This window comes from Lonchura striata, chromosome 6 (assembly GCF_046129695.1).
Source record: "Lonchura striata isolate bLonStr1 chromosome 6, bLonStr1.mat, whole genome shotgun sequence".
NCBI lineage: Eukaryota > Metazoa > Chordata > Aves > Passeriformes > Estrildidae > Lonchura > Lonchura striata.
Window position 1 is genome coordinate 22,936,191 of NC_134608.1, and position 23,751 is coordinate 22,959,941.

General features: G+C 39.5%; 1 protein-coding gene across 1 annotated transcript in view; it reads right to left on the reverse strand.

The window, feature by feature from the left end:
* Positions 1–23,751, reverse strand: part of TTLL5 (tubulin tyrosine ligase like 5) — a 122,562-nt gene that overhangs the window by 75,273 nt on the left and 23,538 nt on the right. Inside the window, exons 12-22 of the mRNA XM_021542789.2 lie at positions 22,754–22,861; positions 14,948–15,029; positions 13,996–14,057; positions 13,210–13,301; positions 10,479–10,520; positions 7,592–7,705; positions 7,137–7,228; positions 6,483–6,545; positions 5,542–5,580; positions 4,464–4,609; positions 3,194–3,482 (exon numbers count right to left, since the gene is read on the reverse strand). Coding sequence (XP_021398464.2) covers positions 3,194–3,482; positions 4,464–4,609; positions 5,542–5,580; positions 6,483–6,545; positions 7,137–7,228; positions 7,592–7,705; positions 10,479–10,520; positions 13,210–13,301; positions 13,996–14,057; positions 14,948–15,029; positions 22,754–22,861 — 1,129 coding nt within the window. The remainder of the gene's footprint in view (positions 1–3,193; positions 3,483–4,463; positions 4,610–5,541; positions 5,581–6,482; positions 6,546–7,136; positions 7,229–7,591; positions 7,706–10,478; positions 10,521–13,209; positions 13,302–13,995; positions 14,058–14,947; positions 15,030–22,753; positions 22,862–23,751) is intronic.

The following is a 23,751-nucleotide window of genomic DNA, read 5'->3' on the forward strand; positions in this document are numbered from 1 at the left end:
GATGTTAGAAGCTTTTCATAAAGATATAGCAGCAGATTGGCTTTAGCGTCAGCAACAGATTTCCCTTTCTATCACAGGAAGTGTCTTAATACGTTCTGTAGAATTTTAAGTTTCATCTTAGACAAGCTAGAGTTTTGAACCCATTACTTTTTTGAAATATTATTCCAGAACTTACTGTTCTAATAAATAGGAACTGCCTCTTACTACCCAGCCCAGCATCACTTATGAGCATCTTATAATTGTTTTTTCTTTCTCTAACATTGTCCTGTATCTTACACATAATCTGATTTGTCTCCCACCTTGATGTCTTTGTTAACAGAGTTACATCCTTTCATAGTTTTCATTTTAGTAGTGGGAACTATCCACATCTAACAGTGTCTTCTAACAAAGCAGCCACAATGGTGACATGATGAGACCAGCAGCTCACCTCCACCTGTGTTCCACTCACAATTTGCCTTCCATGAATATGGGTGATACAATATTCCACATGAAGTCTCAGAAGTATGTCAAGTGATAAACCCTGGAACACATTTGGTGTTTTCATGCATGCATGAGCTAGGACTTCACAAATTTCCTCTGATCAACCAGCATGCAAGATATTTTTCCTTATAATTAATTTCCAGTTCATGAACACCCAGCTGACAGAACTTCTGGTGTAAATTATTAGTTCTTATAAGCATCCCATTGCACTTCGCACTACTAAATTTCATCCTAGTTATATTATTTATATTTCAAGGTCATCCAGTTTCTCTTATGTACTCCACTACACTTTTTTCTCATGGTAATAACTCCCAAATATTTTCCATCAGCAAATTTCATTAGCACATTTGTACATTTTTTAGGTGTCATTCTTGAATTGATTATATAAATCAGCCTCAGACTAATTCCTGAGGAACCTCACCATATTTTTGTACTTGCATTATGCTTCTTATGAATATTCTCAGGTACTTATATATTATCCTTATGACTCCAGGCACATGAGTCCCTGAAATATTATTAAAAACTCTGCGCAGCAAATAAGTCTTTCTGGTTTACAGGTTTGAAAATTTCAGGAACATTATGTTAGTGTTACACAGAAATTATACCATAGCAACACTTACAGAGACCAATGCATCCATTTAGGTAAGAATTGAAGTTAAAATAAAATACATTGGAAGTATCCATGTATCAGCTTAATCATCAACTTCTGACGCTTCTGGAAGGTCACAGAGGGGCAAAGAGGGCCTAAGCCAATAACAACTGCACAAGAGTCTCAAGCCAACATCCTCTGTTAATAGCTATACTGCAGCAACTAAAACATGATGAAAATACCTGGTACAATTTCTGTCTTCCAGGAACTTCAGTGAACTCCAGAATGCACAGCAGGCCTTGTAACACCTCTGAGCTCTGTATGCTACTAGTCACTATATCTACCTTTTCTTTCTACACATGTGGAACACTGGGAGGGCTCTGAATCCATGCTGAGAACTGATACTCCATACATCAGGCCACCACATATCAGAAAAGGCTCTCACCTCAGCTTTCTAGACCTGTCTGGTTTGGTGTAGGTACAACTCAAACATTTCATGACCAGTTCAAGATTTGTGCTAGATAAGGAGTCCCATTGTCAACATCAGCACAATAATACAGTTCTTGACCTGCACCTGATACTTCTGTGACTAAAAACTAAAGAAGGTTTTTGTTTAACACTGCCTCTCCTTTGGTGTGGGGGATATTGAAACTTGAGAGCTTAAATGCAGGAAAAAGTAACTTCCTTTTCATTTTACTTCCTTGGGAATGGCACAGCTGGGGGAACAAGTTTCTTCGGACTATCATTTCTTTACCAGTAACACCCAGTGTGTGAAAGACAGATACTTCCTCATCAGGCTGACTAAAGGAGAGAAAAGTCCCACCACTTACAAAAACTGACTACAATGGGCCTGGTTTCTCTTGGATGAAAATTTTATTACTTCAGCTCCTCTGCATGTTTAGCCCATAAGAAAAGCTTACATCAAAGACATCAGATAAGGCCAAGCCCAGCACAATCTCAGAACAAGAGGTCACCACAAGCCTTATACCATTCTGTGGGGAATCCCAACAGTGCTGGGTGCTGAGTAAGATTCTGCCAGGAACATCAGACAGAGCTTATGTTCTTGGCAGGAGTTATTTCTATATATACGTATATGTAGACAAAGAATTGCTATGTTTATCCTCAAAAGAGGTTTCAGAATCTTCCCTGTCACAGCAGCAAATTTCCTTGCTACAATTAGACATCAGAACAATCCCCAAACCATTGAATAATCCATAGTTTCTCCCAGAAACTAAACTAAGAAAGAAACAACAATAAACATATTCTCTACCTTTAGACATTTTTCACAGAAAACATAGTGCTGCTTCTTGCCTAGATGTAAAGTCTTTGTACGCAGACATATATGATCATTTTTGGTTTTGTACTTTCTGTCCATCTGCAATTAGACAGTTTTGCTACCCACATTCAAGGGGAAGATCATATTTCAAAACATCTGGTTAAGACCTTGCTTGCTGTTTTTCTATAGAATCTTCTCCAGCACATCTTTTTTTTCCAAGAGCCATGCATCAGAACATACTCTATTCCACACTGTCCTACTCAATAACATGCAATAAGATTTCACACTCTCAAATTACTTCCTAATCTTGCTCTCAGAAGGCAATGACCTTGAGCAAAGATTACTACCAGAGGCAAAAATTCTATCATCAAAAATAAGAGTGCAGAATAAGCAAACTAATTTTATTGGAGAGACAGCACTGAGATATTCCTATCCAACCCTTCCTGGATAATTTAATATGTTTATAACCATTCCTTGGTAAATGCAAAGAATGAGAAGAAAAAATTTAGAATTCATTAGCAGGTATCCCACATTAAGGCAAAGAGGCATTTTAGAAGCCTGAACTAACAAAGAACAGCTTACATCATCAGATTAAAAGACTGCAATGGAAACTATAGGGTCATGCTTTACACTGATCCAACAGGTCAGGCATTCAGGTAAACTGTAAGACTTTGCAATGGTCTCCCTTTTCTGCCAACAAGATGTCAAGGCAGCCCACAGTTAGACAAAAATCCAGGCCCCTTTTCTAGGATCTTTTTATCCCTTCACATTCATAACGTGTATCCTCCATATTTTAGCTTGTATTAGCTTAAAGCCAAAACTAGAGGCAATATACAGAAAACTCTCACCTCAAGTTTCCTTGATTTTGAAGAATCTGAAGCAAGTTAAACTGAGGTTTTGAGTCTGGTTTTTGCAGAAACAGCTTCTCTCCATCTCCAGTTTTCTTTTTGTTATAGTTTTTTGGTAACCTCTCCTTACAAGTAGTTTTCACTGGGTCAGAGAGCTTTGGCTTGTTTTTCACCTTGGTATCCAAAAGAGAGCAAACATTTCTATCTACCCCTTCACCTCCATCCATCGCCTCTTCCTCCTCACCTTCCGTGTCTGACTTGAGGGAAAACTTTGTTGGTTCTGATGCGCCTGTAGTAGAGAAATCACTTATACTGGTTACGAAAGAAAGAAAGTAAAGAGGGCTATTCTACTACTTATACACTTTGGTTTACCCCTAAACTCTTTGCTGTTAGAAGGACAGAACAATGCCATTTCAGAACAACATCTTAAGTATGACTACTCTATATTATTTTGTCTTTCTGCTTGTGCATTAAACAGTTGAGAAGCCCATTTTCCCAATATTACAGAATACAGAAGAATACCAAGACTCTTGTTTTAACCTTACAAATGAAAAAAGAAAGCCCATATAAAATCAAAGAGGCAAAGACATTTTCCTATATTTTTATCTTGATTCTTACATACATACTGACATATCTACACCCATACCTGATATATATACACAAATTTTTGTATGTTGTGTGTCAAATAAAACAAAGCCACAAAATCTAAACTTCCACATGTGCCAATAAAGATAATATACCATAACATAACATAACAGCAAAAGTCATCTTATAATATCCAATCTTTCCTATAGCAGTCAGTATCGCATAGCTATTAGAAAGAGTTTAGCTAAAAGCAGGAACAGTCACTTATGGGGATCATTCACTTCTGTACCCCTGTTAGTTTTTCCAACACCAACTTGGATAATCATTCCTCTTCCCAACAAGCTTAAGTGTCACAGCTGTCTAGGAGAACCAATCTGAAAGGTCCCATCTTTCTCTGAAAAGCTGAAGAATTACAAAGGCACACATACTGTCAAATTCTTCACCCAAAATGCAACAAGCTCATCTCCAAGTAAGCACTGATTACCTTTAATCATATACAGGGGGGTGTAAAAAGGTGGGACTGAAATTCAAGGCACTAAACAAACAAGAAGCTCAGAATTAGAATGAAGTGAAAACTATTAGCATTTGAAACTGAACAACCCCATTCATACACATTTCAAATTCAAAAGTCCTTTGTTTGCTGTTTTTTCACCAGCTGCTCATTTAAAACTCTAACCATGCATACCTGATGCTCTTGTCTGTGCTGCTCCAAGCTTGCCACGACACCGACGCCGCTTCCGTAACTCCAGCGAAATGAGCTTCCTCTCATACAGAAGAGCATGAGAACCCACAGCTTCCATCCTCGCATCCAGCCTTCCATGGAGACCGACTCTGGGAAGCATAGTACAGAGACATCCCTCACTCTCCCTTTGTCTTTCTCTCCCTAATAATACAGGGGACATAGTAGATCAAGCTTCTTCAAGAAACATTCTTGCTGATACACAGAAGAAATATTTACCATCAGTCTAATTCTGCTCTACTTAAGCCTGTAAATGTTTGAAGAGAGTCTTGCATGTACTTCACAGAACATCACCTCTCAAAGCCTCAAGACACACTCACCTAGTGTCATGCTTTCATGACTGAGCAGCATCTGCTCATCATGCAACAGCTCAGGGCACAATTAACAGAGGAAACTGCAAGAGTACAAAACAATGAAGGGGAATGCAAAGAGAGCACATTGACATGAATCCAGCTGTCTGAACCGTTTATGTAGATAGCTTGTTCCTCACTGATCAGATATCAATTTTAACATCATAAAAGTGGAAAATGCCAAAAGTTCTACCTAAGTCAAGGGACAAGGACCCCTGTCAGATTCCAGAAGGGAAACGTACAAAAGTAACAATTTTCTGCCAGAGCACAAAGATCCAGGAAAGTGCTCCCTATGACGTACGTGGAATAAGCACAGAAAATGCTTATTGTTTCATTTCTCTTTTTAGCTCTAACAAAGTAAATATAAGAGTACATGAAGTCCAAAACCCTTGTGAATCACAAAATCTTTTGAGAAAGCTCAATGGTGAGGCTTATCAATATGGCAGAAATACCAAAGTGAGAAGCGTATGAGGAGAAATTTTAATGTCCAATGAAAACATGAGCTCTCCACATGTGGGTATATTCTTTTCTCACCATATTTATGTTTCTAAAATTATTTAAACGGATTTCAGGTAGAAAAGGTGTTGACTCGCAACTTGGAAGATGAAGCCTAAGAAATCTAAATTTAGAATAAATCCTTCAGAGCACAAATTATTTAATTAGAAGCTATTTACCGGGATCTCCCAGTGATGAATTCTCTTTTTATCTTGCTCCTACAAAGAGAAAAAGGTCAAAAATTACTCTCCATACTGGATCAGCCTTGATTAAAAAGCCTCCCTAGTCTTTCACATGTACAATTGAAAGACAATATTTACAGAATTACTTGTGAGCTCTATCTTAAGGGCTCCAAAAGAGGAGCCCTGAGCAGCTGTACTACATTGATGCTTGCATTTGTCTGGCTTAAGCTGGAGAAGGCCTCATTTAGAACTACTCTTCAGACACATCCCTGAATGTACACAGAAAAAAATTTGTACAGCACTGATGCAGGAAGAGTGTCTGTAAATATTGTCTCCTTTCTCAGTCACCTTGTCTTTACTTGGTAGTTACTTCAAAGTCAATCTCAAATTTGCACAAAAATTGTTGAGAAGGAAGGGCATTAAACATGCAGTGAAAGACACTGCAGACAACTCTCAGTGGAAGCTCAGCTAGTGGAATGAACTGTCCCAAACACCCAACCACAAAACAGAATCATCAAATCATGATTGCACAGGTCAAGACATAGGGATACTAAAATGCTGGAGAAGTAAATTTCAGGGTTTACTGTACATGAAGACAAGCTTTAATGTGATTTGAAATTTGAAAAAGGTAAGCCAGGACCACCTATAATCCCTTCATAGAGAAACCCAAGAGCCTGAAGTTTTTTCATGTCGACAGCAATATTAATACTCCAATGATTCCCATGCCTTTTGAGTATTGTCCTTTTTGTCCTTGGTTTCAGAAGAGCAACACACAAATATACGGCCAACAGTCATTGGCACACTAGGGAAGAGATGCACAATTATCACCACTCCTATAAATCCCAGACTTGTGTTTATAACATTGGATAAGTGAGGAATAAATCCTTTTTGTACTGTTTGTGCCATTTACTTCTCTCCCAAACAAAGAAGCTTTCTACCTGTCCTTAAACAGATGTGTAGCCAGCATGTAGTTCATTGATGTCTTGTGCTCTAGAAAAGATCTAGGAAAAAAAAAAATAAACAGGATTATCAAGACAGAGCTCAACTCCATGAAAGGCAGCACAATGCAAAAATAAACAACCTCTAAAAAACATCCCAGAAGTGGATTCAGACAACATGCTGTACACCACAACAGAAAAGACAAAAGGAGGAGAGCTATAATTTCTCAGCTGAAGTTCCTGGTGATGCAAGAAACAGAGAAAACATTACAGACTGGAAAAATAAGCGCAGAAAACTGTAACATAGTATAGCTTTCAGAATGAGTGAGTCCTATATGGTGTTTGTGGCCTAATGACAAGGGTACACAATATGCAGCTTGAGGATCTAAAAGTAGATAGTAAAAATTGAAGAGGAAGACACTTTTAATCTAACAAAAAAGCAATACCAGAAATTATACCCAACAGCTTTCCATGCAAAGTGGTAGCTGATAAAAAAACAAGGGATCAGAAAAAAGAATATTCAACACTAAAATAAACTTTGCCAGAACTTTCAATATATCTTTTTAAATGCCACGATAGATGATCTACACATATCTAACAGAATATCCCTCAATAGGGAGCATCAGTGCTATCCTATCAGATTTTTATTCTTACCCATAAAGGTCCCATGTTAATGGGGTAGGGAATATACGGATGAAGCCACCTCTCCGTTCATTTTCCTCTCTCACTTGCCGAAGAACTTTGAGCTGATTAAAAGGAAAAACAGAATAGCCAGCAAAATAGATAACAATGAAAAATAAACCTTCCAAAAATCTCTGAATTTCAGAAAACAAGACTATTCAATTCTGCAAATGGACTGGGTAGATAATGTCATCCTTAAGGAATTTTGTCTTGCATTTAAATTCTGAAGGAGTCTATCATGCTTCAAGCACATCTCTGCTTGGCATGATTGAGGGCAATACCAGCAGTAAAATTCAAATTCTGTTTCAAAAATTATACTTCTTCTGTCACATATTTTCATTTACATGCACTTGCTATTTGCTGAGCAAATAACCCCACATATTGCATGAAAGCCAAGGTAAATAAAAGCTACTGAATAGCCTCCTTACCTCCTCCATGGAGAGGCCTAGCACAGAGCTGCTGTGCCTTCCTGTTGCCTTTTCCCTGCCTAATGGCATCGAGCTTTTAACTTCAGCATCACTGGCAGACAGAGAACGGGTATGCTGTAGAGACAGTGTGAGTCCAGATTTTTTTTTTCCCCCTCTCAGTTCTCATATTAAAAAAAATTACATTCAAATTCCAGCATCCCATGCCCAGCAGGATCTACACTCCAGAGCACTACAGCCAGAATTCAATTCCACACCCCAGCTGTTGAAGAGTCCACAGCCCAGATGTCACTAAGTGCGAGTACTCAGATTCTTAGATTTTAGCACAGGAGGCACAATTCAGGCACCACTGCCAGTATTTACACCCCTGGCCCCTTCTGGAAAACCAACAGGCATACCAAAAGCAGCAAAGTCAGAATGTCATACAGGAAAATCCTCACCCAAGAGGCACTAGAGTCAGCATTCACAGGACCCAAATACATTTGGATTCACACATCAATGGTATCAGAACCATGCTTCTCTGTTTTAACTGTGCTGCTACACTGGAACAACAGAACTGTAACTCCCTGGTGAGACAAATGTTGCAGGGAAAAGTTCACCACCTGTTATTCTTCTGTTACTATACTGCTGAATGCCAACTTGCTACTTCTCACACTTAACAGACGCATCCTGCAGATGTACACAGATATGTCATGCAAATTTGCATAAACATACTATTTTTTAAAAATATGCAATAATTTGCATGCAGTGTCACTAAGCTTATTTTTAACCTGATGGGCAGTCCTGGCCAATTCTAACAAAAGGACAGTAATTCAAAATGTCTTCAAATCATCAAGATTATAAAATTTTTAAATCCAAGCAAGACAGAAATCTTTGAACTTGTTCTCCAGTACATTTAAGATGGTCTTAGGCTCAGTTTAATAAACTACTCTGCAAAAACAGCACTAAAAGAGTCTGAGGTCTCAAGCATTTTTACTAAATTCCAAGGGTTTTTTAGCTCTATACTGAGCAAAAAAACGCACAGAGAGCCTTAATCTAGAAAGAAGAGAAAAACATAGCAGAAACCTTAAGGTGGATAAGTCCAGGGGAATATCCCATACTGCTCAGATACAAAAAAATTCCATGGCAAGATCAGGATGCATCTTTATTTGTAAAGACTATGGGAATTGAATTCCATTCTCTCCGTTTCATTAGAAATGGCAAGCAGCTATTCAGAATCTGTAGATGAAGCAACAGCAAAAGCAACAGGCATTGTACTAGAATAGGTTATACTGCAGTGATTGGCACAGAAAAATCCAAAGATAAAACAGACATAGCAGGTACCAGCTGTAACATTTTGTTAAGCCTAACTATAATAGATTCAAAAGAGAAGAGAAAACAAGACAATCTGGATGAGAAGGCAGGAGACACAAACATCTGCAGAAGAAATAAAAATGCCAGCAATAAAACAGGTTTGTTTGATGCTGTAGAGAGCACTACGGACTTTTAGTCCTCTTTTCTAGTATTTCTTCCATTTCTAATCCACAGCCTAAAAATGTTGCTTAACTTTCTCTAAAATCTGATAGGTAACCTTCTCTTAAAAACCATTTCCCATTTCCTGGCACTACCATAACAATCTATCATCATGTAAGAACTGCTGTTCCAAGAGAATATTACAGGAAATTCTTCAATCTATTAAATTATATACTTTACTAAGGAAACACTTCAATGAAGTAATTTCCATTGTCCCAGTACAACAGAGATTATTTCATTAAATACAAACAGTAAATGTATGTCAACACGTTGGCAGCTCTGACTCCTCCCTGAGAACAAAACTACATGGCTGTCAAAATTCTAGAAAAAGCTCTTTCTGGACTTCCTGCACAGTTTTTTCCATGTTTCACTATAGAATATCCTCTGGCTGTAACACAGAAACATCTCCAACTTCAAAGATCTTGTTTCCTCTTTGACCCAGCTTATCTATAAAACTGTAGATAAATCCAACCACTCTGGTATACCTCCAAATTCTGCAAGTATCCTTGCTTCCCAAATCATGATTCTAATTTAATAAGCACTGACAGCAGCTGGCACAAAGATCCTTTCTATTCTCTACAAAACCTTGTAATTCAGTAATACTCCTTCCTCTGAGCCTCAGCTAAACATACTCAGAATAACAAAGAGCAGTGAAGAGACTGAATTAGGTTCTCAAGATGATCTCATCTACCCTCTCTTCCTGACAGGTAACCCCATTAAAAAAAAAAAAAGATAATAACTCCCACTACATTTGTGCAGGAAGCCAACAGCAAAATAATGCCTAACATGTCCCCACATGGCCAGGTGCTTAGAATTATGAGCTCATAATCAATTTCTTGCACGAAGGGTGACAAATATAACATTTAGAAAGGTAGATGGTCTCACTTAGGCTAACAGCAGTCCCATATTTTTCTATTAACTTTCAGAAATCATTTTCTCTGCATCTATTTTGACCCAGTTCACTCAAATTTTTGCAGTGTCCTTCAGAGAGCTGCCTCACAGAAAATGATTACTTCTCTTGTACGGCCACCTGAATTTTGTCTGCATAGATTCTCCTGTGCTTACCTGATCATTCAGACCTGTAGTCTTAAAATCTTAGGGGTATTTGATCCAGCTGACCTTGACTCCTAGCAAGCTTCACCTACTTTTTTTTTTAAGCTGCCAGAGTTATGTAATATTTTTTCAACATTTGCTTTTCCCACATGGAAACATGCTAGTGCCATCTCCTCTTCTTATGATGACTTCCCTCTCACCCCCCCACCCTTGCCCCAGGCTATTCTAACTGTAAAATATATTTAGGGACTAATTAATGCCGAAAGCATTGTAACATTTGAAACTGTAGCCCTTACACAGGTGATGGGAGCTGAAGGGTACTTACTGATCTGCTGTTTGCTCTTTGCGATTGTACAGACACAGGACGCTGCAAGAGACACACAAAGAGAATAAAAATCTTGTTTTCTCAAAGACACTATGATCTCTGCCCAAGTTGTTGAGGATTGGCAAGTACCCTAAACAAAACAGTATAAGCAAAGGGTGGTAAGGCACTGGAACAAGTTGGTCAGAGATATTGTGGATGCCCCAACCCTGGAACTGTTCAAAGACAACTGGATGGGGCTTGGAACAACCTGATCTAGTGGAAGGCATCCCTGTCCATTGCAGTGGAGTTGGAATTTGATAATCTTTAAGGTACTTTCCAATCCAAACTATTCTATGATAACTGAAGTCCAGAGATAATGCTAACCACTTATATCTTCCTCATATCCTGCACAAATGTATCTTGTCCCCATTCCAAACAAAGCACTCATTCTACTCTCAGGTGTGCTCAACTGTGCAGAATGCATCTGGACATACGGTTTTCAAAAGCACACTGAACTCCCATAATTTTTCAAGTAATTTTATTTCAATATCTCAACAATATTCAGTTCTTGTGAAGGAAAAAAAATATACTATTTTAGCATTCTACAAAAGGTGTAGATACATCAGAAAGTCAAGAAGTACCCTTGACACTTACCTGGTATCAGGCCTACAAGTAAAACCAGTTTAAGGACAGGTATAGATTCAAAAGAAAACACTCATCAGAGCTTAGATTTTTCTTGTCTTCAGTGGTATTCAGGCTGTCTTCCTCTTCTCCAACACCCAAGAGAAGCAAATACTGTAAGAAAGGATTCTCTGGAGACCTATCTATCATTTCTAGCTGTACTACTGACAAGTTCCTCTCTACAGTTGGTCTACTCAAAACAGATCGAGGTCCCTCCATTGCTTATGATTAATTAAAAGAGCTCCAACCCAAATCAACAAGAAGTTACAAAGGAAGAAGCAAAATTGTTCATTTCTCTAGAGGGAGAAACACTCAAAGAGTCAAACCAAAGAAATTACACAGGAAACTTGCAATCCAGTCTGGTGAAACTATGAAAAGAGTATATCTCAAGACAATTATTCAAGAGAACTCTCAAGAGCACTGGTACCAACAGTTCTTTTCCAAGCAGTAACTTCTGCAATGATTAAAAACAGCCTATGTGAATGATCAAAACTTAAGACATCAGGAAGAAGATAGGAAAAAACAAAAGAGATGACATATACCCTTTGCAACAGAGAATTGGAACAGGTATCAAAAATCTGAGATAAAATTTATTCAGCAAAGAACAAGCTAAAACATTCCGAGACCATGGAAAGATCTAAACACCTATTTAGCTATGGGATTTCCACTTAGGTACTTAAGAAAAAAATGCTGTAAAACTTTATCACGACATTACAAACCTGTTCCTGTTAAACATAGATTAGGGTGGTTCCTCTAACTAACCTATCTCATAATCAATGTACTGTCATACAAATCTTTGCAACTTTCAACTGGCCAGCTTTACATCTCATTGTGGGCATGTATTAAGCAAAACAAATTTGAAAGCCTCCTTAAAATTCAATGCTTTACAACAGCATAATTTTCTGAGACTGTCTTGTAGAATTTTGTCAAATCATCAGAATCCGATCACATTACTCTAAGAAAGAAGGGCAATTTCTTTTGAATGGTTCCTAATTTATCTCACGTACCTTTTTTCTGCTACAAAGAGCACCTATACAGTCAGAGGGATATGTATTTAAAGCATTATTACATTTGTCTTAGAAGTTTCAGACTCAGACATGCATCCTAAAGATACTCAAATCTCATCTTACCAGCTATTTGCCTCTCTCACAGTGACTAAAGACTCTTGAGTTTTACAAGAAACAAAATACTGCAATTTCTGTGAGTTTTCACTATACAAAAATGAACAGTGTCTTGGTACACTGTCACTGAACAAAAATGACTTGTCATTTCCTAACTGAACTTGAGCTACACAGCCATGTTGCATGTCCATCACAGCTGCAGAGATGTCAGAGAACACCATCTGCCTATTTGCCTGAGAACTGAGTTGAAAGTCCAAGTGACATAACAGATCTCCCTGCCTTTTGTGAATGCTCCATTTCCACAGATATTTATGGAATCCATTTCACAGACAAAAAGAAATAGAGAACAACTGTCCTTCAACATTACAGTGCTGAGAAAGCACTACCTCAACAGAAAAGGCAAGGGGGAGTCACAGCAAGGCACATGAGACCTCAGTCCAGTGATCCATGGGAAAGAAGGTCAAATTCCAAAAGAGAATGGGAAAGAAGCCTTAAGCTTCAAATGCAAGAAGATGTTCACCTAGGAGAAGGTCTTGAAGACACTTATAAGCTCCAGGGTTCTGGAAGCTTGTTGTCTACAACAAAATCCAAGTGGTTGAACAGCTCAGACCTCAGGTGTATCCCCTGAGTCTGAGAAACACAGAATGGTTTGGTTTGGGAAGACCTTAAATATTATCTAGAGCCAATTCACCTGCCATGGGGAGGGAAGCTTCCACTAGACCAAGGGGCTCAAAGCCCCATTCAGCCTAGTCTTAAACACCTCCAGGGATACAGAGTCCACAAATTCTTCGGGCAACATGTTTCAGTGCCTCACCATCCCCACAGCTAAAAATTTCATCTTCCATAGTTATATTAGAAATCCAGATAATCTCGCTCACTGCCTCTCTCACCCAAGTCAGATTCAGTGAGAATTACTTCCTCCTCAGCCAGGGCTTGCAAAAGTCACTTACCTGCAGCTTCTGGTATGGATTTCTTCTGACAGATTCGGACGTATGATAAATGTTCCGGCTTGACCGCTGGCCAGGATCCTGGCATACAAAGCCTAAGGGCACCAAGAGCCACATGAGAACTTTAAGACAAACAAGCCCTGAAAGATGAATCTAGAATTTCTGTTCACAATCTCAGTCAATACATGACCTCCTTGTCCCTGCCCAAGGACCAATAAGGATCCTTTTCTTTTTTTATATACCTTGCTTTGTTTAATCCTAACTGCAATTGCATCACATTTTTTGAACAAAAACTTGCTTCAAGACCAAGTACTTAAATCAATAAATGGGTTACTGAAAGCAGCACAGAGATAGACTTGGTTTTTTAAACAGCTGAGCAGTGTATCTGATGACAACTCTACTTCTTTCACTAGTGCAGCAAATTGCATCAAGCAACTAAATCGAGATGCAAGGGACACTGTGCTCTAGACAATACTCCAATTCTACTAACCCAACCAAAACCCACAAATTCAACCTAAAAAATGCACAAATACTAACTCTGAAAGCTAAAGAGACGGCAGTGTCTCCAAATACCAAATTAGGGACTCTTAAAGCCACCTAAGCATCACAAACAGACAATTATTCTCAAGTTCAAATGTCCATATATCACTTCTCAGTGCTAAATACAGCTGCTCTCCTTAACTAGAGTTCACATCTATTATACTCATCTAGTAACATGCAGCTCATAAACCTACCTTTTACTGGTTTTAAAATGAGGGAAAGATTGAAGACTTTTTTTGTTTCACTCACCTACAAGAGTGAACATATCTGAGAGCATGCTAGCTTTGACCTTCAGGTCCAAAGGAGCATCGCTGTCCCCACATGTAACAGAGGATAATATGAATTATTTTTCTGGCATTAAATGAGAGGAATGTATCAGTATTCAGTATATCTCCCAATATAGTTTCTTTGCCTTCTTAAAACAGACAAAAACTAGAAGAAAAATAGGTGATTTTCACATACATAGGTAAAGATCAGAGAGCAATGGCTTAATCTGTTTATCATTTTTCCACAGCTTTTGGTGTCCTAATGCAGACACACACAGTTTTGTTTAAACTCTCCTTAAGGCTAGAAACACTTTATTTGGATGCATGTATGTTACATTTCATGAATTAAATAAAGGTTACTGTCATAGAATTCTTAAAAAACACACTTAACTATGCCTCTTCCACATAAAATCATAGCTGAGAGACATACCAAAATAAATTCTCAATTTCCATTCAAGCATGAGGGTCAGCATAAGGGCCAAGTCAACACTCACTCTTTAGAATTTATGTGATTAGAGTACCAAACTGAACCCAAGAACTCCTCTACATACTCAAGTAAAGTGTAACTGATTGAACTCTGCTTGGACTCCAAAATCTTAATGCTTCTGTCAGCCAAGAAGATTGAAATCCAACACAATAGTCTGACAGAGCTCCAGAATTTATCTATAATGAGAGATTATGAAGCATTAACAGTGACGACAGAAGAGAAATAATTAAAGAGTAAATAGAATCCCAACTGGGCTCTTTTAAAACCTATTGCTGCAGTAAGTTTGTTCATCCAAAGGAAAAAAAGCAAACAAGTATCCTCTCTGCCCATCAGCTGTGGAACAAAATCTGCAGGCATCATGAAATCATGCCCTCCTAGGACCACAAGTTTCAAGGACAACCATCTCTAGCAACAGTCCCTGCCTCATATTAAATTGGGAATCACTTACCAGGCCAATGATGGGGACAGGTTCACTTCCAACAGCCAGGGTTTCAGAGTGTCATCAATAAGGACATCAAAACCATACAGCTCTGAAAACACAGCAGACACTAAGTTCACCTTACTGCACTTTTAAGCATTCATGTAAGGTCCAACAGTAGTTTCTACCAAGTCATTTCTATCTCAACTATATATGTTAAATCCAGTAAACTCTCTAGGGATGAACAAATAATAACACTCCTCAAGTGGCAATCTTCACTTCCTCAGAATTAAACTTAAATATATTCTGCCTGTGGGGGAAAGAGTGGAAAGAAAAATATTAGGAAAGTATGATGTAGAAAACTTAAGAACACTTTACTGCCCACAAGCTGTAGTTCACACAGAACTCTTCTACTTCCTTTCACATAGAACTGACACTAGCAGGTTCAATCTACTTCTTCCACTGGACCCTGGAAACAACAAAACTTCATTCTCCTTTCCACTTTTTAATCCCTTTATTCATTGTTCCAGTCAGCTAGAGAAAAATCTTGCTCCTTTCAAGCATCAGCTTCTTCTCAATTACTCCTGTATGTTTTCTGCAATATCCCCATGGGGTTACAACAGATTTCTCCTCAGCAATTCCATCTACGTGGACAACCTCCCATAACTTTTTAGTTTATTGATACCTTGCCACTTTGCAGCAAACCACAATAGAAATATTTTTTTTCCTTAGCTTTTAAAACAGTAATAACATATTACATCTGCTAGACACGTTCTGCTCTATACAGGTCAGATTGAAGCCAGTATCCCATTCCAAATCTGATTTTACTATTTTACTCTCTATACATGTTTTCTCTAGTTTGGAAAGAGCTTCAAGAAGGATGCTACACAAAGATGAGTGTAAATCAAAAGTTTCCATTAATGTAATTCCTTCTCCCAGCATTAAGAAATAGACTTCATAATCATCAGGCAACTTAAGCATTTTTTTTTTTAAACACAATAAAACAAGGAATTGGCAGAGAAGGATTTTCATGAAATTAACCAGTTCCCTAGTGCCATAAATAAAAGCAGGAGAGCTTCTTTGCCATGGTTCTTTCCTTGAATTGCAGCCCTGGCTTTTTGTCGCCTGCCTGATGTTGATGCTGGCTCTGGAGAGCTGAACTGCTTGACAAGATCTTCCCATGCAGACAGCTGTGCAAAAGCTCATGCAGCTTATAATGGGAAGTTAATGAGCTGGGGTCATGGGGGGGGAGGCTTGGAAGGGGGGAAATGGCAGAAAAGTAAGCATTGCCTGCTCACTCTTCTAGAGTCTGTAGCCAGACATTGAATGGGAAACAAAACAGCAGAGAGTTAAAGAGCTGGGTCACTCCAAAGAAATGAGGCTGAATCTACATTTTTTTCTCTTGCTCCCCAGACAGGAATGGCTGCAGTAGAGAGAAAAGGAGAAGGTGGGGATTTTAAGTGTAAATATTAGCAAAACATTTTGACCAGGAGAAACTCCTGATGACTTTAATACATTATTTCAAAATAGTCTCAGGTTTGGTGAAAAGCCATGACTATTAACAGCACAGAAAACTCGGCAGCTCATGCCCAAGGCAGAGAAGCAATGAGTGGGCCTGCAGCAGCTGCTGGTCTGCAGCCTCCCAGTCCCAGTCAGGAAGAAGTGCATTTTGTTTTGACTAGCTCCTGTTTCTTTTGCTGCTGGCCATTCCCTTCCTTGGCCCCTGGGAGGCCCTTTCCTAGTGTTTTGGCTCCTCTGACTTTGCCCTCCTCTCCCACACAATTCTCTTGCAAATTGCCGGCTCTTTAAAGCTCCATCTTTCCCACCCAGTTAGTCATTCTGTCCACTTTTTCAAATACACATGGGAAACCTTTCAACCTCAGCTAGCTCTAACCATTCTGCTAGAGCTTCACATTCCTTTCCCTTGTGTCTGCCTTATTTATTAGGCCAGTAAGTTCTTCAGGGTATCCCTATTGATTTAATTCCATTGTTAAACACAGATTCTAAAGCCACTTGCAATGACTTAGGAAGTCTCCACTGTTGTTCCATAATGCCCCTTGTTTCACATATTCTGAGACACATCAACAAGCCTTAAGACAGATGTCTCTGCTACCTCAGGGTATCAGAAGCTACATAATATCCATGGTCTAGCAATTAAACCAAGCCTCACAGATTCCAAACAGGGCTTAGCACAAAGATCTGCTCAACAGTCAGAAGTTTACCCAGAAATATCTTGCTGGCTCTCTTACACATTTGGAAAATGTATTTCCTAGATAAAACAGTAGTCACAGTACCCTTTCCACTGTGAAACTCCACTACCACTTGAGAAAATAAATACACAGGCAGGACAAAGATGTGGAGTCACATGAGCATAGGATAATCAAAAGTATATCCTCTGCAATTACCAATTTCAGCAAGGCTGCCATTTCCCTCAGCAGAGAGAGTAAAGAGAACAACCAAAAGAGCAAAACATGCCTCACACTGTGGCAATGGTAGGTTCACCACAAGCCACCTAAATGCCACTATTGTTACTGAGGGAAGAAACTAAGGTACCAGGTTCCCACAGTGCATTCTCTTGCTACTAGAATCCACAAAAGCATGTTTCACCCGTACAGTTTGCTAAGGTCTGGAATTATATCAGGAGTTACCAACTGTTTCCAAGACTCAGCAGGAACAGTCTCTCAGCCTCTTCCCTCCTCTAATCCCCATAGAGAAGTCACTGCTGACTGAACTTCCCACTCCCAAAAGAAGGCCTAGCTTTAGAGTGAAGTCTAACAGCAACAGTTCAGCCAGAGATTTTTTTTGTCAATGACATTACCTAACACCAAGACAAAGGCTAGAGAGATAGTCTCAGGCTTTTTGGTTCTGGTAAACTCCCATGTATTCCACATTTATCTTGCAATCCTCTCCAAGACTGCACCGGCACTCTCTGTGACAAAATATCCCCAAATAATTTGATACTCTCTGCAAGTACAGAAACTAAGTCACAAGCAACAGGACAGTAGCATAAACATATTTTTCATGATTTTGCAGAGCATGAATAAGCTCAGTTCCTAAAGGGTTGCTGTAAATCTGGTCTTTCTCTGCAGTTTGTCCCCTGGAGGAAAAAAAAAGTTTTACTGCAAAGTACATACTCTACAATTAAAGGGAGACAACCTGAAGTCATGAAGGGACAAACAGTGGGGGAAAAAAATTGCACAGCATGTAACTCTTTTTTGATATTGCAATGAAAACCCATCTCCTTGTTTCATGTAGGAGCCTATTTACAGACGTACTGCAAGAAGTTTTGCACTGAAATTCAAGTCTTCCATTTTTCCTTCCTATTCTTTCTGTTCTTTTATTAATGTTTAATTTCCTTTTTAAGAGACCTTTATTTTAACAGAGAAAGGTTTTCTCTATGTTATTACAGAAAAGGACCCAACAAGAGGAGACAAGTAGCTTCAAGGCTAACATCAAAGAACAGGAGTCTTGGTGCAAGTTGGGCTGCCTTTATAATCCTAATCTTACTGAGTAAATAATTTATCACTCACAAGGTAGAAACTTGATCAATCCAGTGGGTGATACCAGAGTGAGCAAAGAGGTTAATATCCCAGTAACCACTTTAGGACATCACTTAACTTCCCTTCCAACACGGAGGAACATAAGAGTAGATATGTTTCTACTTGGTCCTCAACAAACTCAAGTGCCCAAATTAGCAAAATATAATACTAGGTAGACCAAAATAAAAGCCATCTGACTCTACAGATGGAAGTGAAGGATAAAGAGAGTATGTTTCCCAACCTCATTAGCCCAAGTTCTTACACTCCAAGAACCTTAGCCTCAAGAAAGCCATGAGACAAGAATAACCTGGTATTCCTCACGTTCACGTCATCTATCTGGTAAAGACCCAAATGCCACCACAGGAGCCAGTGGCAGTAGAAGACAGAATGAGAAGCCAGGATTGATTCTGATTTTGGTAACACAAGTCCATTGATGAGAAATTGACAGTGCTGGTCATTTCCTAAGTCTCCCAAAACCAGCCATAAAAGCTTTTTAGGTCTGCTCCAGCCTTCTGAGGAAAAAACTGGCGCTACCAAGCTAAGAACAACTTCCTAAAGAAACAAAGTTTCTGCAGCAACAGGAATTTTGAATCTTTCAACCAAGCTCTGGGTACTAAATCACCAATATCAGATGGGTACCTTTTAGAGCTATGAAGGGACAAGTAAGAAAAACAGTGCAGGGATAGGCCCCCTGTTCCTATAGAAGCTAAGACTAGAAGACCTATCCCTTGAACTCATTTTACCCTTCACACTCAACTGACAGTTTAGTCAAATCTGAAGATATATTTACATTTCAAAATCTACCTTGCCCATCATATCATCAAAACACCTGTCTTGAAAGGTACAGGTCTCCTGAATCTGCTTGTAGCCAGAGGAGTCTAGGGACAATCCAATGGCATCTTTACACACTGGCTTCAAAGCAAAGACTGATGTTAAAGCAATAAAAATAGAATGGATTAAGCTTTGTAAGAAAAAGGTAATGGCAGGAAATCCCTGTTAGCTTTTCTGTAGCATGTGACATAAACTAGAAAAACATAGGAAATGTGTATGGTACATGTACTGTTGACTTAAGCCACTAAGCATGGACTCACCTCACATCAAGTATGTATAGAAATTCCTTAAGAATCCCAAGTTTTTAGTGCCCTAGAAAACTCAGAATGGAGCAGGCCAGCACTGTTCAAAACTACAAAAGGCTTCTCCTAAATACTACTAAGAAAGTTTAATGTTCATGAAGAACAGCCACACAGGCAGTTGAGAAACTGGTGATTCAGCACAAATGACCTTTTAAAGCATCTAGCTCCAGATCAGCACCACTCAAGTCATACAATATTTTATTGTTAGCTTTTTTTCTCAGTATAAATGTGATTAGAAGCAAAAGCCTGACCAGTTCAGCCTTAAGACACAGAAGCAGTTAAATAATAAACTCATTGCTTTGGTGGGATCAATATGCCCATTACCCTATCCTGGCCAGCCTGCCTTCTTGATTGCAGACAAGCTCGAGTGTCACAGCTGGGTTTACTAGAATGTAAATTAAACAAGAGGTCTTCAATCTGTTGCTTCTTTAGGGTCACATTTCAGTGAGTGCATAAAATGGTGCTACATTGGCTGCTGGCAAAAATATGTGCTGTACCCAGCCACCTTCATTTCCTACCCTACTAAACCACTCCACAGGGAAATTTTTCATTCTGCCTGAAAGCAGGCCTTACTGCTCTTTCTAGACTGCCCAGAAGTGCTTACTTCAAGAGGGAGAAAAATGCAGTCTGTAATCACCTTGGGCATATGCAGCCCTATTGTGCCTCCTGTTCCCACACTGAGATGTCACATCCCTCAAATAAGTGCAAACCCTATCTTTCTCTTAAAGAAGGCTCTAGAGGTAACCATCAACTCAGCTGGTGACCAGCTTCAGGACAGTGCACTAATCTGGAGAGTTGCAGCGTGCCCTCTCCTCTGGAATTCCTGGTTAAAACAATTTCTACTAGGAGCTTCATTTTACATATGGAATTATTAGCTAATTTCAAAGAACAAAATAGATGACTGGGATCCCTTTGTTAGTAACAGCGCATGAACAAGGCAACAAAATCATGTAGTACTTGCACTGCTTCTGTGATGCACTTCAGAGAAAAAAACTGAGCATCCCAAGTCCTTTGAAAACTGATTATTACTAGAATGCAGTAAATAGCTCACATGTGGCCAAAATGAAACTCACTCTTTACACAAACTGTCACCAGCACTCTGTTTTGACAGTAGAAAAAGGATCATCCTGACCTAGCACTCTTTCTAGGCATGCAGCAGTAGCAGGAATCAGCCTGTCTCACCAGTCTCAGAAAATAAATAAACCACAAATGAATTCTCTTCCTTTAAATCCAGGAAATAAGTACATTACATATAAAAACACTTGTGAAAGAACTGAAGGACCACTGTAGTACTAAACTATTAGAGAAATAAAAACCTCATCTGCACAAATAAGTACTAGTGATATAATTTTTTAGGAAGAAAATGGCAGTTGTACAGGACTCTATTCCCTATAACAGCATTACAAGCACTAAAGTAGAATACAACTTAATTATATTTTTTACAAGTCTTGCAAACAAGACCCATCTCGGTATCTGAACTTCAGATAAAGGTTTCTGAAGTCTGAGATACTTTTCACATGATCAGCCCTCCTCAGGACACACACTCAGTTTCATTGCTCACAGCTCAGAATGAAAAAAAAAACTCATCTGAGACTCAAGATGCTGCCTTGAAATCTTTATTCCCAGTTTTCTCCTTCCTGCTAACAACTATGAACTAAACCATTATGAACACTTCCAGCTAGAAAAACTGAACATTTACAAGGTTAAAAGTTGTACAACCAAAAAGTGTCAGTACAAGACACACACAAGACAAATGAACCATACAGCATAATAGAAGTTCAAATCCTTGAGACAAGGACCACTACTTAATTGTGGGGGAAGGTGGCAGAGAGTACTGAGCTCTGGAAATGCCTAAGTCTCCCTAGGGAAGCAGTATGGCTCCTACTTAAGCTCTCTTTCCTGGGAAGCTCTTAATTTATGTTTACACTGAAATAAACGGAACAAAACAGTTTATTTGTGGGGGAGCATTTGAGAGGGTGGTTAGTGCAGCCCTGGGGAGGCAGCAGGAAGTGGGAAAACCTCAGAGCCAGGCCCAGCAGAAAGTACATGAAGAACATTAGTTTCCATATACACAGCTCTAGAGACTCAACTGAGGAAGGAAAAGAGAGAAGCCAAAAAAAGAGGCAGCTAAAGTGGCTTTGATGTGTCTTTTTTTCAACTAGCCAAAAAAGATAATAGTCTCAGTGAAATGGCACTAACTCATAAATCCCCATGTATGACCAGGTCCTTCAATCTTGAACAAAGGCGTCAGAATAAGTCAGGAGAAACTCATGGGAGAGGTAGCTAGTTTTGGGAGGTAACTAAAAAACCTATCAGTCATGGCTCCTTAATTCGTGACTGTCTTATCATCCTCAAATATCCAAGTATACATTTATTCTGGGGCATTGAAAGCTGCAGAATTGTCAATATTTAAGTGCAACTCAAGGACCACATAAAGGGATTTGACCTGTCGCAGCTAGTTTAAACGTAAGTTCCAATAGCTAAACACAGGCTGGCCTAAGCCAAGCTCGGCCTTTGGTTTACTCACTGACAGACTTCATCTTCGTGCATGTATCCACAAGAGTGGAGGCCGGCTAGGAGCAGGAGGAGGCCTCTTTAGGGAAGGCTGGGAAGCAGCCGCTGGAAGCGGGAGAAGGCAGAGCGCGGTACCAGCCGCCGCTTTCTGGAGCCGCCCCAGCGAGCGCCGCAGCGCCTGCCAGCAGCGCCCCCGCGCGGCCGCTCGCAGCAGCGCCCATCACCCGCCGCGCACGGCTGCTCCGCGCCCTCGCACGCACGGAGGAAAACGCAGAACTACACTGCTAGGTGCCTCAAGAGAAAATAGCAAATGCTCTAAAAACGTGCTTAATCACCCACAGCCATTCTTTGCAAGGGCACTAGTAAATCACCAACTTTACAGCACTTCCTTAAGTTCCCTTTCAAGTCCTTTTTCACCATCCTGTTTTCATTTTCTTGCACAAGACTCCGATCAATAGCGGTGATGCAGGGTGAACTGAGATTCGATGCCCCCTGCCCTCACCAAGCCTTATGCTAAAGAAAAAAAACCAAACCAAACAACATCCAGCTTTCTTGCACTAGGGAATGCACATTTCTCTCTAGCATGACAAAGCTGGAGGTTCCAAACAGTACTCAACAGGCAATCAACAAAGATGTCCCCAGTGTCTTACCAAAGCAGCTGCCACGATGTGAAAGAAAACTTTTACAAGCTGATGCAATGGACAGCTCAGCAGAAACTAGAGTCTTGATAATCAGGTCCTCCACATTGGCCATCAGTGCTGCAAGGAGGGGAAGGGGGAGGAGGAAAAAGGAAAAAAAAGTGAATTGTGAAGTAACGCACAATATCCAGGAAGGCATGAGAATATACAAATAGAGATACACCTTTGTGAATCAAAGCACATGAGACCCTATGGATGACAAAGCAATGATGCTTGGAAACCCATGCAAGCCTAAGTAAACAGACATGCATAAGTATCCTAGTGCAAAAATACTCACAAATGGGAATGTGAGAATGGTAAATGTCAGTATATGTCCAGCGCAGGTAAACAAACATATGGCAAATACACCAGCACAAGTCAGCTGGAGTCTGACCACTGCCCACTCAGTATTAGGACAGATTAAATAAGAGTTAGACAAGAGTGGGTTAGTGAGATAAGCCTTCAAACTACATAGAATAAGCCATAGCACCAACACGTAACAATTTTTCTTGTGAACTTTTATGAGATAACTGCTCTGTGACACTGCACCTTCCTCTAAAGCAGCTGTTCCCATACCAAAGTTCATAAATATTTTCAAGATTTTATGACTGGTGACAGCTCCCAGTCCTGCTGACCTATAGATAATCCATAGTAAAAATGCACTCTCCAGCTCCTTCATGAGCCTGTGAACAGAGCTCAGGAACAGGAGTCTAAGCAGACAGAGGAAGCAAAAGGCAAAAAAATATGTACATTAGATGTAGACCTGGATTCTACACTGGACTTGGGATGAGTCATGCAATAGAAAGAACACCACACCGGTTTTGTTTTCAAGGACAAGCAATAGAAAAGTGAGAGAAGGGAGAAATGAATGAATACTGGAGTCATAATCTCAGAAGTTAATAAAGATGAAAGGACAGCTTTCCCCACCCCTCAAAGAGAGCACAAGCAAATCCACAGAGACATCTGGCAAA